The following is a 17916-nucleotide window of genomic DNA, read 5'->3' on the forward strand; positions in this document are numbered from 1 at the left end:
TGAGAAAAATAAATAACTTTTTGAACATTAAAGCATGGAGACATGTCACAGTAGAGGCACAAAATACAAATATCAAACATGAAAATGAGCATAAGATATCCTCTTAAAAATGCATGCAAAAACTTCAAATGTAATAAATACTACTATAAATAGAAAAACTGAATATAGTTAGATGGTGTTATACCATGAACAAAGAAAGCATGGTTGCAAAGCTTTTGCTGTTTCATGGAGAAGTAAATATGATTTTTTGATGATGTCATTGTGTGTGCAGATTTGCTACCATATCGGAGGTGAGACAGACCCAGACCACAGAGACAAGCAGACAGACAGGTCTGATATCGGCATCCTCCAGCGCTACGTAGCCCGCTGTTTTCCTGGCCTCATCCCCGAGCCGGCTGTGGTGGAGAGCTGCATGTACACGGTCAGTCAGCACAACAGTCAGCACAACATGGACCATGCTCATTAAAAGGGAATGCTAGTGAATTGTCAACGGGGGGGGGAGCCTCGCTGCGGGGCGAGTGGCCCGATCTGCCCCCTTCGGTACCGGCCCATCGGGATTCGTTCCGAACGTCCCGATGGCCAGTCCGCCACTGCCGTGATTAAATGCCATATCATGTTCCAAACCACGTCATGGATTATTTCTGAAACAGTGTGGAGCTCAAATGCTTTTTCTCTTGCGGGTTTACTACAAGGTGAGTCCCTTTTTATATTTCTTGCTTTTTTACACATGCTCTCTCCAGTACAGGTTAGCTCTGAGTGTTAGCGATGCTTGCTAATGTAAACAAAGACCATATTACCTCCAAAACAGTCAGGCATTGTTTCTGATAGCAACGTTTCTGATAGTGCCGTTGGTCCGCATTGCCGATATTACGTCATGTCGGCAGCAAATCTGGATCAGCTCCGTTGCACCCCCGCTTTTAGAGATTTGTGTACGGAGGAAAAGAGAGAGGGTTTTATTTTCTTACAATTTGTGAGTTCCCTGACATCCTATTTTTTGTTTTATTTTCAACACAAATTTGTTTTGTTAATTTTTTTTCAAATGCAGAATACCATTTGTAGGCCCATTATCTCTCCAGCTCCACAAAAGTCTATTCGAAGTGGTATTTTAACACATATGTGGCATGCTATCAAAATCAGTCATGAAAGAGGAGAATCTTAGCTTTCTGATAATATCCTTATTGTGTTTGTTCTCCAAATATTCAGCAATATATTTTACATAATTCAATTAATGTTACTAAGACAGGATTATGAGAAAAAGGCGTTCAAAGTTTGTTGGAAAATGCCTTATCATAGTTACATTAAGAGGGGTATCAGGGCATAATATTGTGGGGGCATAGTACCCCTCGCCCCCCCTTAGGACCACAACTGGATTAGCTATGATTCTGGAATCTTTGTTTGTCTATAGCAGGGGGGTCAAACTAAATGTCATCGTGGGCCACATCAGCATTATGGTTGCACTCAAAGGGCCGGTTGTAACTTTCAATCTCAATCTCAATCTTTGTTTATTTATATAGCACATTTAAAGTGGACCTATCATGCTATATTTGAATAATATAGTGTAGGACCATACCTACTGTATATAAGACATATTTATACTTTTTTTTTTTCAAAATACTAAACAGATCATGCATTTTAGCCATGCCTCATTTTGCTCAATTTGACAATTTCTAGCTCTGTTTTAGCAAGGGTTGATTCAGTGAGAACAGCACCACCTACAGGCCTGGCATATGTACTACAGCGTCTCCAGCGCTTTCGAACGGCAATGGCCGTGGCTGTCTCCTCCTGATTGGTGGAGTTGGCCCAATAGCCGTAGCGCCACTGTCCTGACGTCAGGACAGTGTTCAAATCTGGATCAGTTTTTATCAGATCCGTTGCAGCCCCTTTTTTAGAGATTTGGGTATGGAGGAAAATAGAGAGGGTTGTGTTTTCTGACACTTGGTGAGATCCCTGGAACACCGGGGACACATATTCATGTATAAAAGACGTACAAAAGTGCATTTTGCATGATAGGTCCCTTTTAAAACAACCTTGAGTTTGACACCCCTGGTCTATAGCCAAGCTTGTTAGCAGGCTATACCTCTCATAATGTTCAACTTCAGCTCATTGTTCACAGAGTCATGTATCGTATCGATGCCTCGAGGAAGAGAGTTGGTGAGGGTGTGTTTCATATTCTGAAAGCTAAGACTTTAAAAAAAAAAAAATTAAATCAACCTAAACCCCAGATTTTTCACATCAATCCTCATTTATCTCGGAATGCACCGTTGCAACATCCGACTGATTTTGCTAGGGCGGGTCATATATAGCATCTACAATTATTGTACTTTCTGTGATTTGAATATTGCACTTGTACATATTGCAGTTTTGATAACATTTGTATTCATTGTGCGGCCCTATACACAGCAGATACTGTGGGTCATCAGGAAATATAAAAAAACGAAAGGAACGAACCTAAGGGACCAAAGAAATCTCCCTAAACTCGCTTTTAATTTTGATCACTGCTCAGGATAAACACCAGGAAACGACTTCCTTGTATATAGGTGCCTTGTGACAGGAAGAATACAAGATGGAAGTTTCTTCTCTTCAACAACATGTTAAGTTCAGCAGCAGAAATAATGTTCTCTTTTGCGCCAAAACGTTCCCAACATTCACATAGCTATGTTCCGACATATATTGACCATTTATGCAAAACAGATCAACTTTAGCGAGAATAATTCACATCTCTAGTCTTAGTAAATAACCCGCTAAATTGAAAAGTTGCCCCTAATGGGTAATTAGTTGGAGGCTCAGCAACCATCTCCAGATTGATTTGTGTGAAAGAAGCACAGTTTCACTTTCTCCCTTTTTCTTCTTGAGATGTTATCTAAACTTTTCTTACATTAACAACTGTATCTTTGTAATGGGAAACACCTTTTGATGACTTCTAACAACATACTTGAATCAGTTTTATCCCAAAATACTCCTCACACATCTTCTTGACCCTTAAATGGCCATTCAATATTTTAGAAAATTAATTGTTTCTATTTTCTACATATCACCCTTATACCCATATGACTCTGTTATTACACTCATGTTACACTATTATTACACCTATAATACAGTGATATGACGCCCATGTAACGCTAATATTACACTGTTATGAGACCCATGTTAATCCCATTTAAATGTGCTATTGTAATGGACACTGCAGCTTTTGGAGTCACTAGACTGTTCATGGTGTGTGTGTGTGTGTGTGTGTGTGTGTGTGTGTGTGTGTGTGTGTGTGTGTGTGTGTGTGTGTGTGTGTGTGTGTGTGTGTGTGTGTGTGTGTGTGTGTGTGTGTGTGTGTGTGTGTGTGTGTGTGTGTGTGTGTGTGTGTGTGTGTGTGTGTGTGTGTGTGTGTGTGTGTGTGTGTGTGTGTGTGTGTGTGTGTGTGTCACAGCGAGCAGCTTTCACCACGATCACATATTGAAGCTGTGGGAGAACATCATTTCTGTGACCTTGTCCAAAGCCCCTGAAAATCCCGGCAGTCACGCTTTTTTTTTCACTTAACAGCTACTGTTTTTTTCCATTAGCAGTTCTTTTTAGAAGAGGACATAGAGTTAAATCGCCTGTGTCTCTGCAGTGGATGTAAATAATTGCCTTTGTTAGACCAGACGTCATTAACTCATTCAGTTAAACACATGTTCCACAAAGACGTTGACAGGACTGGAACTGTAATGTGTGTGTATGTTTGTACAAGCAAATTGGGAAAAAGAGGCAGAATCAGCCCCTTGGTTCCAAACCTGAACAGTTTAGCTTTCAAGGTCCACAAGTGTCTGTTGGAGTCATTTTTTATTCTTTTTTTTGCAGCTAACGCCTGACAGTCATTTTGTGCTGGACTGCCACCCTGCCTACAGCAACATTGTGTTTGGAGCTGGATTCTCAGGTGATTCACAATACAACACTTTCAAACATAATGAAGTCAATGTAAAGGGTCATCTTTGACAAATCATATGTGTTAGGATAGATTATCCAACTTTTAACATTGCCAGGTATCAAACAACTACTTGTTATGTATTGGGAAAGTATACATGTCAAATCCTCTTGGTTATCATTAGTTTTTTCTTCTCTAGTAGATGCTGTCGCCTAGTTACAGCTGAGCCCAGCAGCATTCCAGCAGTGAGAATGTATTTATTTATTTAGGCAAGGCAAGGCAAGTTTATTTATATAGCACATTTCAACACAAGGTAACCCAAAGTGCTTTACAAAAATGAAAGCCATTGTGAACTGTTCAGTTATACAAAACCGACGCTGTGACACACATTGAACTGTAATATGCTCACTGTTCCAATGATAACAAAGTGATATAACAGGAACTGTTTACCATGGTTAGCATTTGCTAGCATAAAACACAAAGTAGAGCTAATGCTGATTTGAAATTGACCTTTTTTTCTAGTTCTTTGGTAGGTAAACTGGAGTATCAAACAAAACCTTTGTCATTGCTATTTATTCTCTGGGAGCCATGAATGTCAGTATGAAATATGTAAAGCATCAATTGGATGTCAAAATAATTTAGTCTGAATATAGAGTTTGAGATGGGGCCCCATTTATTCCTATAAAAGTTGCTCAGTGGCACATGAAGCCAAAATCTCAAGTACCTGTATCTGGGCCCATAGAGCAAGCGCACTTCCATTTTCTATAAACCCCACCTCCAATCCACAGGTCACAGCCATTTTTTATTTAGTCAAATTAATGAATGAGGGAAATCTTGGTTCGGCTTTAATCACATCTTACCAGAGGTGGGACCAAGTCATTGTTTTGCAAATCCGAGTCAAGTCTCAAGTCTTTGCGCTCAAGTCCGAGTCAAGTCTCAAGTCTTTGCGCTCAAGTCCAAGTCAAGTCTCAAGTCAGGATGGGCAAGTTCAAGTCAAGTCCAAGTCCTAAACTTTGACAAAACAAGTCTTAAACAAGTCCTTATGTGCTTTTCAACAAATGTAATGACATCGATCAACAGAATAATACTTAATAATCAAACTGCTCTTTATTAGTCACATTAATCATTTAATAATCTTTTTTCTCTCTGCTGGTAAAGTAACGTGTTTTCTTCTATTGTAAGAGGGATCAGTAAGGTAAGGCTACCGTGACGGTTTGATTCAGAAGGAGTTTAATGTATAAGATCCCTGATGTTGAGGTGACCAGAATGTTTATTTCCACTGTGTACAACATGTTATAAGGGACCCACGATCTATCTTTATGCAAGGGATAATGTGCAGCGAGGCGTCTCTATGGGGAAAAGAACACCTGAATCTAGATCCCTCTGCAGGTGGTACTTTAACTGTATTTTGATGATAATACTTTTGTACTTTTACTTGTAACATTTTGAATGCAGGACTTTTTATTGTAACCAAGTATTCCTACACTCTGGTACTTTTACTCAAGTACAAGATCTGAACTTCTCCCACCTCTGACAATACATCCTGAGTGGTTACCAAAAAAAAAACCCTGCTCTGAAGGTTATTTTCATTTGACAAATCCTGCACTCAGCTCTGCTTTCTCCAATATCATTGAAATGCAGCCAGATGCTGCTTCTTTTTTCGGTTTTCGCTAATTTCTTGACTTTTTCCGACGCGCTTGCATTTAAATCCGGCTCCCCGTCTCCCCGTCGCTCTGTGTAGCTGGCCTGTACCACTACACTTGCTGTCTTTGGAGCGTCTGCCCCCCACCCTTCTTTCACATAATGGTATGATCCTAGTGTGTCCTCGCATATGATTGGCCGCATGGTGGCTCAGCAAAATAAAGTCCCGCCCCTGCCTGCAAGGATTCTCAGCAAGAGTTGCAGCGGCTGGAGATTCTGTTCTCCCCGACGGGAGTCTGCTCTTCTAACGGCATCTCGCGATCGGCGTGTTGGAGACCTCTGAATTAAATCATCAAGTCACCTCAAGTCAGAAGGCTCAAGTCCAAGTCAAGTCCCGAGTCATTAGTGTTCAAGTCCAAGTCGAGTCGCAAGTGTTTTGTGATTTTGTCAAGTCGAGTCCAAAGTCATCAAATTGGTGACTCGAGTCTGAATCGAGTCCAAGTCATGTGACTCGAGTCCACACCTCTGCATCTTACAACCTTTAGGACCAAATGATTTCAATAGGACCTATTCAAGCCTTCGTAGTGTGAAGTTTCCAGACATTTCTCTCCCAATGTAAGTCAATGGGAAAAGGTATATTTGGGCCCAATGACGTCACGGACTGACACAGAATTTGTAATACCACTGTTAGGCCACTACAGAAATGTGCGTCAACACCCGGCGTACTACCTGGGGGCTTGGTTATAAGTGGCCAGTTGTCCCAGTCAAATTCCGGTCAAACACTGTTTGTGTCTATTGAGCTAGACAATGATTGATTGGCAGGCTCTACAAAGAATGACATCATCATCAACGCCCAACTTTTTGGTTTCTTTTCAGCTGTCCTCGGTGACTTCAGACTGTATCTCAGACTCAGCTGCCTTAATTACTGCTTTGGTTCATAAAGGCTCTACAGAAAAGTTGCAAGCTTCAAAGCTTTATTCATAATGTTGACATTCAATTTCAAAATCGACATTTGAAATTGACATTTATTTCCTTTTTAATCTTTTTATATTTAAAGCCGTTATTTCTGTGTGGGTCGAGGCTTAGTATTAGAACAGAGGAGAGGCCAAGGGGAAATAAATGTCTTACTGGTTAGAAACAGGCCCTGTAGTGAATATATTATACTCCTATTAGATTCCAGTGGTGGCTGCGTAGGATTGTTTCAGACGTGTGTGATACAAACATTAGCTTTAACTTCAGAGTGATGCCAAAGATCACATTTTTTAAATCCTTATTATATCCATTATCCAAATTCCTCAAACGTAGTTTGCCTTTTTGTAATAAAATGTGACTATACCCTAATATCGTTGCAGAATCCTGAGTTGTACAATGACATAAATTACATTAAGTTTTGATATTGTAAAACATTTCAGTAATTCACTCCCTTTTTAATTTGCTGTTGATACTTTTCCCTGTTGAAACAAAACCGTCCTAATACACTGACACACAGTCAGCAGCACAGTACTGTAGTAACATAGTCACATACAACATAACACATCAATACGTAACAACCCATTGTACGTGATTTGTTAAGGGGCGGGACGTCTCTAAGCGGTTGACCAATCACAACAGAGCCGGCCAGCTAACCAATCAGAGCAGACTGGGCTCTGGTTTCAGACAGAGGGTGAAAAGAGGTGCTGCAGCACAGGCAGTATGAGAAGAATAAAAAGCTTTTTGAACATTAAAGCATGGAGACATGTCCCAGGAGAGACACTAGATAGAAATATGAACCTGAACATTTAAGTAACATGTCCTCTTTAAACGTGAGTCAACTGACTGAAATACAAATATTTCTATCAATTGAATGGTGGACTGGTTTTAAGTGGATTTGTTCACACAGTCTGCAGAGATACCCACACTGTCTGCAGGACACACCAAACCTCCCACACAGATCTTAACTTTTAATGAGATGCTCTTGTCCTTTGTGAGAGGTGAAAGCTCCCGTGCCTGGGGTCTACATTCGTGTTCCTCTCTAATTAACATGGCGGCGGCCCCCTGAAGGCCGGCCCGCTCTACCTCTCCTCTGCTCTGTTTCTTCCCTTGTCTCCTGGCACCTTTCCATCTCTCCATGCAGTCATGTCCTTTACCTAATTATCACTGTAATGAATATCCCGCTCACAGTTCTCTGCCTTCAGGGGATCTAGCTGGGATAAAGGGACTCAAAGTCTATAGACCCAGATTAGAAAAATGTTGGTCAAATGAATTACATACCAATTTCTTTAATAGAAAATATTATGTATTTTTTCCATTTGTAGGTACTTGTACTGTAGTATTTTCACTTTATACTACTCCACTACATTATGGAAGCCAATGTTTTACTTCGGAATCCACTATATTTAATTTACAGTTTTAATTACGTATAATATTTTTAGATTTAGATTATTAGCTATTACAAAATAATTATAGGTTAAAATATCTACCAGCATTATCTTAGGCAATTTCATTAGCTCTTCATTTTCCAGCTGTAATAAAAAACAACAACAACAACACAATAATAATCAGAATAATCTAGAAATGTAATGTATACAATTCTGAAATGGGCCATTATGCTTAACGAGTACTTTTACTTGTGGTACTTTTAGTATATTTGGATGTCGATACTTTTGTACTTTTACTTAAGTAAGACTTTGAATCCAGGACTTTTACTTGTAACCAAGTATTTTTACAATACAAAATTTGTGATTTCACTTTTGTAAAATCTAAGTAATTGTTCCACCGCTTATAATTACTATTACTATTATTATTATTATTATTATTATTATTATTATTATTATTATTATTATTATTATTATTATTATTATTATTATTGTGATTTATTCTTACAGCCTTAGAGTAGTGAAGTTAGGACAGTGCAACACAGAGAGTGTCAGGATATTGTGCTGTTTGATATGCTCTACCTCGCTTCTGAATGAACGATGGGTTAGCGTGACACGAAATAATCATTTAAAAAGAACGGGATGTATTCTTTTTACATTTCTGCTCCGAAAACATAATGGCAACCTCCATCTCATGGCAATTTGACATGATGACTCTTGCAGGGTTTCCCCTTGAGAATGCTTTAGGTCCGTCAGCAAGGTCCTGCTACATTGATGAACTACAGAATTATGTTTATCATCATTTCCAATATTGACTTTCATTAGTTAGAGTAGCAGGGAATATTTGTTTCTAGAATAATATACTTACGGTATGGTTTTTGGTTCATCTTTAAAAACGATTATATAGGTTTTATATTCAATTGTATTGTAATCTTTACATTCTTGTCAATAGTCATGTTTTTTGTGATACATTTTGAAACGTATTTATCATAATTATCTAATTATTTAGTCCCTAAGAGTTGAGGTCTTTGACCAAAAACAATGTTAAGTATTATTCTAGAAGCTATGCTTTCTGCCCTCTTGCTTTAACTGACTTTATTTTCTTGTACCTTGATTGAATCAATTAATATTGAATTAATTGATTAAAATGAAAAAATACAAGAAGTATTCTGTCGTCACATTCTTAGAGTGGCGCAATAATGAGTCCTAAAACCTGGAAAATACCTTTCTTACCACTTCCAGGTCCCTTGTCTTGAAGTCAATAGTTTCGTGAACGTGTTTGTGGTCAAGCGTAAAGATGTTCATGTTTTATTCTCGTGAATGTCCAAAGCTTATGTGTACCCTAAAACCGGCAGTTGTTAACAAGTGACTCAATGAAACGACATATTGTCATCAAGCGAACACAAGTCCGTCTTAAGCTTAGCAGTGGTGATGTTAGCTAAGCTTAGCGTTAGCTTTTTATTTCTGCCGTTTCTTTTCACCCTTCAAAAATCTAAAAGTAGTGTTAATATTTCGAGATTATCCTGCCAAACAAAATGTGTTATATATCATAAACGTGTGTTTGTCACAAAACGTATTTTAAAATTCCATTGCTTTTGTCGAGGAAGCCCTTGTGATGCTTACTTCAGGGTCATCCAACAAAAATATATTAGTACGGCACCACTCTCTTAACATGCTCAACAAACCCTAACGTTTCTTTTTTTTCTATTATTTTGGGGGGAAATTGGCAGAGATGGTGATGTGTCCTCTTATTTCATCTCGTATCCTTGTAATGTTCACAGACTGAACCCACTGACCAGTGAACATTAACATTTAGAACATTTATTTTTGTCAGTCGAGGATCTCCAGAGAACAACTTTAGCCTCTGCTCATTCTGTTCATTAGTCAGCGTTGATTATTCTCCATGCTCTTTGTAGCGTCCTCTGGCAGCTGTGAAGACGCTCAGAGGAACATTGGAGAGGTTCACAGGCCTCTCTCTAATACAGAAAGAAATGTGTTGCCTTCCTCCCCCTCCTTCACTACGTGCATTTGTCATCAAAGCCCGACACAAGTGCTTTAAAGCAAGTACTGGGGGTGGGGTGGTGGGGGGGGGGGGAGGTGTTGCCATGGCTACAAAGTCACCCTGTGGGCTCGGCCATCTATTGAGGTTTTCCTTTCTCCTTCTCTGGCGATGAAAATTCACGCGGGCCAAACTGTCAGAGCTTTTATGACTTCAAAGCCAGGCAGAATCCACGGGAGCTCCGAGACCTTTGTCAGATGGCAATGTGCTGCATTCCTCAAGCCCTGTTGACATTCACAATTTGCCTGTCAGACCTTAGCAACAAGGACAATCGCACTGCCGCAACTTTGAAAACACATACTCTCTCATGTGACTCTTAGGCTTGAGCACATGAAGCCATTACACAGAGAAAGAACGACATCTCCCTTAATTTAGCATTTGGTCCCAGTACACTAAAGTGGGTCGATGCTCAGTGACAGGCATCCTAACAATCGTCTTTTATGTATTTTCTCATGTTGGGATCCAACCCATCGCCTGACTCAGACAAAGGCCCCAAGATGCTGCCTATTTTTAGGCTAACTACGAGGTGCAGGGCATGGATTTGCTCACGTCATGTTGATTCATCCAACATGGTTTGATAGTCTACGTACGTTCTTTGCTCACTGTAATGATTTTTTTTCTTTCAGGTCACGGCTTCAAGTTCGGACCAATCATTGGCAAGCTCCTGTGTGAGCTCAGCCTGGGAGAAGTGCCCTCCTATGACCTGTCACCTTTCCGAATCAGGCGCTTCCAGGGAAACACCAAATCAGCTTTATAGAGCTGGACCTGTGCCAGTGCAGCATAAACAGATCAAATGTAATTTTAGCTGCAGCATGGTAATTCAGCCCTAAGTTTTTATACACAAAAACAAAATGACACATGTTTTGTCTGCTGCTTTTTGTGAAGAAATCAGTTTGTGTTTCCACCGCCGCATTGTGAAATCAGATGTGTAGCGCTAATGCAGCATGATGGTCAGTGTGTTCATACGCAGTTAGGAAACTGGTTAACAGTCTGCAGCTTTTTGATGATTAAAAACAACTCTTGTGTCTGTATGCTGAATATAAAAATACAGAAAGTGGTTATCTTAGCTTAAATGGGCATATACTGGAACACAGGAAAACACATAATGAGCCTTGCTCTGTCAGAAAAAGTGGCTACCAGGTCACCTCCTACCTCGTCGCTACTCAAGTGGCCTTGTTGCAGCTCTGATTCTGATACCAGCACTTTCACATTTTGCTGATTACTGTAACACTTTGGGTTTTATCGATCCATATACAAACTTACATTTGCAAACTAACATATTGGGGTTTTACACATAGTTATGTGCAGAAACTAGCAGAACACTTCATATCATTTTATACTTCTGCCTTTTCCTTGCATACAACTCAGATACAACATGTGAAGTAGTGACATTTAAAGGTGCTGGGAGCTTTTTGAACAACAATGTTTAAGCTTCCAGTAATTGCTGGTCAGTTAAGATAACCACCTGGATGCTCTAGCAAAAACAAAGATCTGAATTTTCAAGGGATTTTCAGGCGATCTTCAGCATCCATTGGGACCATAGAGCATGCGCACTTGGGTTTCTCCTAAGCCCCCGCTTCCAATCCGCTCCATCACATAAGTGTCATTTCTGGTCTCGCTCAATCAAATGAATGGAATGGGAACATTTGAATGTGTGTGAAAGGGTACCATGTTTTAGCCAAGAAGCAGGAAACGTGAGGCGAAACAACAGTCGGCTCTATTGCAACTAGTTCTTTGATGTTTGTGTGTCAGGGCCTTTAGCCATTCAAAGGGTGATAGAAAATGACCAGTAGCTTCTCAAAATGTCCAATTTTAAAAGTGAGCTTTTGTATTTTTGTATATTTCACATTGTTTAAAAGTTTCCATGAAAAAAAGCTGGGCTATTTGAACAGAGCCGTCCCTCTCAGTGCATGAAAATGTCTTCAATTTCCTGCGTAATATTGTTTCTCAGAGCTACTGGGTTCTACTGGGAAATGGACACCCATCAGTAGTAGGTTGTCACCAATGGCTGTCTAGCTCAGCTACATATGGAGCTACAGCACTCACATATACAGTAGTTATATTCACTACTGTTTTAAACCATGGTGCGCTTTATCCACAATGTGTTACTGTATGACATTCAACACACATTAAACAGATTGTTGTTTAAATGAAAGATGAAACAATCTTTTCAATGATAAGTCCAGCTGTCCTCACAAAGGGGACGTACCTTACGTAATGAACTAGAAATAAATGAATACTGCCTTGATTCTGACCAGAGGACCAACATCAACAACTACAGTCTAATATTGTTGTGCAATTGTAAATCCAGCCATCTGTGACAAATGATAATAAAAAAAAACTATAATCGTATTGGCTCGTATGATTTCATGACTCAGTGAACCTCCCTCTCGCTGCTTTCCCAGCATTCACCATTTTGCATGGTTAAAAAGACATCAGCCGTGGAGCCGTGTGTCTCCGTGATGCCAGCTGCGTGCTCAGGCTCTGGATCTATTTCCCCATGTACCGGTAAACATTTTAATCACTAATCAGACGGCCTATTACAATGGATGCCAACCACGGCCATCAGTGGGAATGGGAAAATTATGCAGTGAAGCGGCAGAGATCAGTGAGCCAGTTGCTCCCTTGCTTCTAAGTGACTTCAGATGGATAGCACGGGGCCATTATGCAAATTATTAGAATTAGAAGTACATTAAACATGCAAATATTCAACCACCAATAATCACCAAGCAGGGCCAACTGAAACACCTATGTGGAACATTATCTAGCTTGTAACATTCCTCAAAGCATCGAAAAAAGCCTACTTTATTCTGCACATGATTCTGTTAGCCGCATAATTGTAATGGAGCCCAGTCCACTTATTGCATTATGGGGCCAGACCAGGGTTCACACTGTACATCAGTAGCTAGTAGAGACCCTGAGGAGGTGACAATGTGTTGCAGGGGTCTCAAGTTAAATGAAACTTCTCTCAGAATGCACAGGTTAGCATGAATACTTCAGACAGAAAAGACAAGCCAGGAAAGGTGGTATCAATTTGAGAAGAACATTGGATATTAAAGGTTGTATTAACCATATTGTAAAGGAAAAGGCCATTTGGATCATTGACAAAGAAATACAATTTTTCATTCAATTTGACATGTAAATGTTTGTAAAAGCTGATCATGAGACAGATATGTGTATCAGGAGGGTATAGAGCACAACACAGAGCTAAAAGGAAAGTGAATATTGGAATTACATTCATCAGGTGGAGACAAATAGGACGCACATTTGTTTATTTCCTTTGCTTGTTGCACTGGCCGAAGGTTTAAAATTCAATGTATGAATAATCGTGCAGCTTTAAGAACCAGATGGACATATTGCAGGGGGGCCTAAAGACATGGCCATGTCAAGACTGATTTTACAAAATACGCCACATGCTTTCAGTATCTGTGAGTTTTGTCGAAGTTTATTAAAGATTACACTTTTATTCAACAACAAGATTCCCAAAACGCCCATGAATAATTTGTTTAAAAGATTTGTGGTGGTCTCACAACCTGAGAGCAAGTGTACTGCACTGCGGACAGGATGTGGTCTTTTCAGATCTAAAGACTGTACATTTGAAAGATTTGCAATGTTCTTTAGAAAATAAATACTCATGTACATGTGTACTTGAAAGGTAAGATCCATTTTATGTTATTCATATTTTTTTATTTTTTTATTAAACCTGTTCAACAACACTTTTTTTTATAAAATCCCAATTATACCAAGAATAATAAAAGTCTTAATGATTGTACTAAGTGTGGAATTTGAATTTCCAAAAGAGTAGGAGCACAATTTAGATTTTTAGATAGTGTAATTTCTTGGAAGTAAAGTTAGGTTTTGAGCATAATTAGTCAACTTGTTAGTAAATGTCCCCATGCATAAACATTCTTTACTGTTGCAGATGGGGTTATACAGAAACTGCTGTTTCAAATAAACGCCAGATGTGGAGACGAGGTGCGGCAGCCCCCTACTCCAACCCCTTCTTGCATAAAACCCTGTGCCCTCATGGCTGGACTACCAGTGGTTTTCTAAAAGTTGTCCCAGAGGCAGTGAAGAAGCTTCTCTCACAATGTTTCAGTGACCTTGGGCTGATGGGAAAGAAGAAAAACACACAGAGACTGAGTATATTCCACTTGGCCAAGCTCACAGAGCAGTGTCCCAACTGTTCTCTCTCTCACAGCAAATCTACCAGTGTGTCACGGAGGTTTCAGATCCAGATCAGAAGTGACATTTCTCAGAGTGCAACAAGTCGATGCAGTGATGAATATTAACATGGGCAGAGTAACATGGAGGTGAGTCTGTGATGCTTGTATTTAAATAATGTATTTACATATACGTTCAACACATTGTAGACCTTTAGAGTGGTGCCGTTATGGGAAGATTTGTAGGGGGTCCCTCGAGAAAATTAATATTTTTAGTTGGATTTTGGAATATTTCAGAAAATAGCATTAAAGCAATTGCCAGAGGTAAATGGCTGAATGACTTTACGGCGCTACCGCTAAGCTAAAGGTGGCTTATATTTGGCATGATGACGTTTAGTAGTCTCATTTAGTCACTGTTACCTTAACGCACTTTAAGACGTTCACTATAGTGGGGTATTAACCGTCATGCTTTTTATGTCGTAGAACAAACAAATCTCGTAAGCTTGTGTGAACCGCAGACGGAGTCTTTTTTAGACCTGTGAGGTGTTTTAAAAGATGAATTCCTTCACTAGGAAGCAATGGGTTTTGAGCTCAAAGACACAGACTAACCAACACACTCTCACTCCCTAAGCGTCCAGGAGCAACGCTTGGTCAGGGTCCCGTGGCGTCCAGTTGTGACGTGCCGAGGCTCCTTCAGCTTCATAAACGGACGCAAAGAGCTTTACAACTGTTTGCAATGTATTCCCATCGGCGGCGGTATTTGACGCTTAGGGAAGCACGGCATTCGTTTGTGTCGGAGGCTGTTAAAGGGCCCATGTCATGGCCATTTCCACTGATTATAATTCCATTGTTGAGGTATACTAAAATAGATTTATATTGTGCAATTTTCCAAACTCACATTGGTTTCTCAAACAGCATCTCTGTAAACTGTGTATTCACTGAATTTCACTCTCTGCCTTTAACGGCTCGTTGTAGCTCCAATAGCTCCAGCCCCCACCCTCCCTGTGAGCACAGTGTGCTCTGATTGGTCGGGACGTTGTGAATCGCGCTAAGCTCCGTGGAGGTGTTGTTTCTTTGTTAGCGATACACAGCCAAACACAGCCAAACTCATCCTGAGCACACACAAACTCACAGCCGAAGTAAAAACAATAAGTGTGGCTTGATATTGAGTAAGAAAAAGGTTGATAAACGCTGTGAGAATGGGTCTGCAGAGAGAATTTCGCCGCGATTCCAACTGTCTGTTATCAGCCTGCAGCCAGGGAGGAGAAATCAGCTGAGCTGCCTGCTCCCTGCACACAGATGTGTGAGGAAGTCCGTGGATTGGTCAATTTGGACCAATCAGCGGGGGCTTAACGTAACGGCTCCGCGGACGTAACGTAACGGCTCCACGGATTGGTCCATTTCGTTCCGGGTACGGCTTGACATCATGCCGTACCCGGAACGAAATGGAAGACTCAAATGGACAATGACGTATCTCCAACGAGGCGTTTTGGGGAGACATTTTCTGTGTTAGAGTTTTACTCGCTACAGGGTGTACTTTGAGGGTTTTGACTCTGCACACCGTTTACATGCATAAAAACCTTCATAACACACAAGGGGACGGGTAATAACCGGAAAAGCATGACATGGGCCCTTTAAAGGCAATGTGAGCGTCCATTCCCATTGGATAACGGAGAATTGTACACCCGGAAGTAAGTATTCCCCTTACTGTTGATTTGACAGTGATATCTCCACTACTCATCACCTCAAAAACACCAGATTATCCTTGTTAATTAAACGACATTGATAGGTTTTAGTGTGTGTACAATGCTTTTGTCACGTTTTCCCCTTCAATTCTGAGAAACAAGTCGTTTTCTATGAGTTTTGGATGGCCGAAGACATTACATTACCCACAATCCTCTGTAGCAACCATAGACTGTATAAAAAAATTAAATAATACATTATTCCGAGTGTGCTTGCTTTTCTCTTTGAAAGTCATCACATAACGGCATTGTAATACACGTTTCGGCTGCATTAAATATGACATATCTGCCGTAGTTAACTCTATTTATAGAGCCCTGATGAGAAGACTTCTAGACAAACAGGAACTGCCGCCAAAACTGAAAACTTGACGTGGATCTTAAATATATAAGCAATTAAACAACATCTTACATTTCTTTTCACACAATACGTCTCCTTGCAGTATCAACACTAATTCGGCTGACTTTTATATTTGATCCAATTGGTAGATCGGCTGTATTTACGCCATAACGGTGCACAGCTGATAGAAAGGGACACCTACTGGTTAAAGCACGTTATTGCATTTTATTATTTTATTATTAGATATTAATAGGATCCCTATAAAGTATATTCTTTACTCATCGTTATTCTCTACTAATAGTTAATTAAAGACTGTATATAATGACTATTTTGCACATCCCATTCAAGATTTCAAGATTTTCTAAGGTTTATTGACATATCATATTATACACAACTACGGTGTAGTTATGCAATGAATGAAAAACTTGGGTCGCAGGTTCCTCAATAGTGCATTACAAGACATCTATCAATATGTGTGTACCTCCACCATTACATTGTCATATTCTGCACATTTCTTATACTATCTACATACATCTTATAAGAGTATAATACATATGTATAATATCAGTTAAAATAAGTGCTTAAACATAGTTAACATTGCAGGCAAGCAATATTTTAGACGTTAAGTACTTTGTCAGGCTTAATATTTATCTGTATATGAGTGATTCTACAATTTAGGGTACATTCCATGTCCATTGATGTCCATTGATGATAATTATAATTATTCTAACTATTTTCTTCAAAAATATCATATTTAGCCTATTATTGGAAAGCATGTTATAATATCACACAAACATTATGTGCATCCTATGCTTTATTTAGCTTGAAATGTGTCATGATGTTCTTAAATTGTCCGTTTTTGCTATGTCCGTTTTTCAGTTGAGGGTGTCTTGGTTTCAAAATAATGAATAAAAACCATTAAAGTAAATTAAAAAAAATTATTCATTTATTTCAAAAGTCTAAATACTAAAGAATAATAACATCTTTTTAATTGATTTCCTCCTTTAAATTATTTAAATATCTTAATATATGAATGTCCGCAAAAGTTCTGTCAACTATGTTACTAACAGAACTCCCCTCTTTAACTCAAAAATGGTTTGTCCCAATACCATGTCACCAGCATCACATGATGCCATGTTCCTCTTTGGCAGACATTTTGAACACACTGTGGTGATTGTCCTCTACATTTTTACAATATTTTATGTATAATAGCAAATTGTCAATGAGTATATTAATTGACCATCAACAATGTTACGTACATTGTTATGGTTTACAATTGTTTAATGATTTTAATTCAATTATATGTTCAAATGTGATGTTAACCTGTTCAAGAAAATGACATGTGGTCATCCAGGCAAGGCCTACCATTGAAATGATGGGTCAAAATAGGGAAATTGTCAACTAGGTTACCTGTCAACTAAGTTACCCAGTACTGTAATAACTGTAGTAACTTAGTTGACAGGTAACCTAGTTGACAATTTGTATGACATGTAGACGTCATTACACATCATTATCAATGGAATTTTGCACTTCTGCCTTGAAATGAACATAGTGCTGATGGTTAATAATGTGTCCAGTCAACTATGTTATTTGCGTCAAATGTTTGACTTTCATTGTCAACTATGTTGCACCTCATTTTTTCAAATTTAAAATATCTAAAATAATGCTTCTGATATCCTTTATAGTATAATGTATATCTACACAGGTTGGAGTTTTACATGACATCTC

At 39.2% G+C, this 17916-nt stretch overlaps 1 protein-coding gene across 1 annotated transcript in view; it reads left to right on the plus strand.

Moving 5' to 3' along the window:
• The window catches only part of pipox (pipecolic acid oxidase), a 35734-nt gene extending 23436 nt beyond the window's left edge, over nt 1-12298 (plus strand). The window contains exons 6-8 of the mRNA XM_034113368.1: nt 272-421; nt 3829-3904; nt 10573-12298. Coding sequence (XP_033969259.1) covers nt 272-421; nt 3829-3904; nt 10573-10703 — 357 coding nt within the window. The 3' untranslated portion in view covers nt 10704-12298. The remainder of the gene's footprint in view (nt 1-271; nt 422-3828; nt 3905-10572) is intronic.
• Nucleotides 12299-17916: the final 5618 nt, after the last annotated feature.

The sequence above is a fragment of the Trematomus bernacchii genome, unplaced genomic scaffold (genome assembly GCF_902827165.1).
Source record: "Trematomus bernacchii unplaced genomic scaffold, fTreBer1.1, whole genome shotgun sequence".
Classification (NCBI taxonomy): Eukaryota; Metazoa; Chordata; class Actinopteri; order Perciformes; family Nototheniidae; genus Trematomus; species Trematomus bernacchii.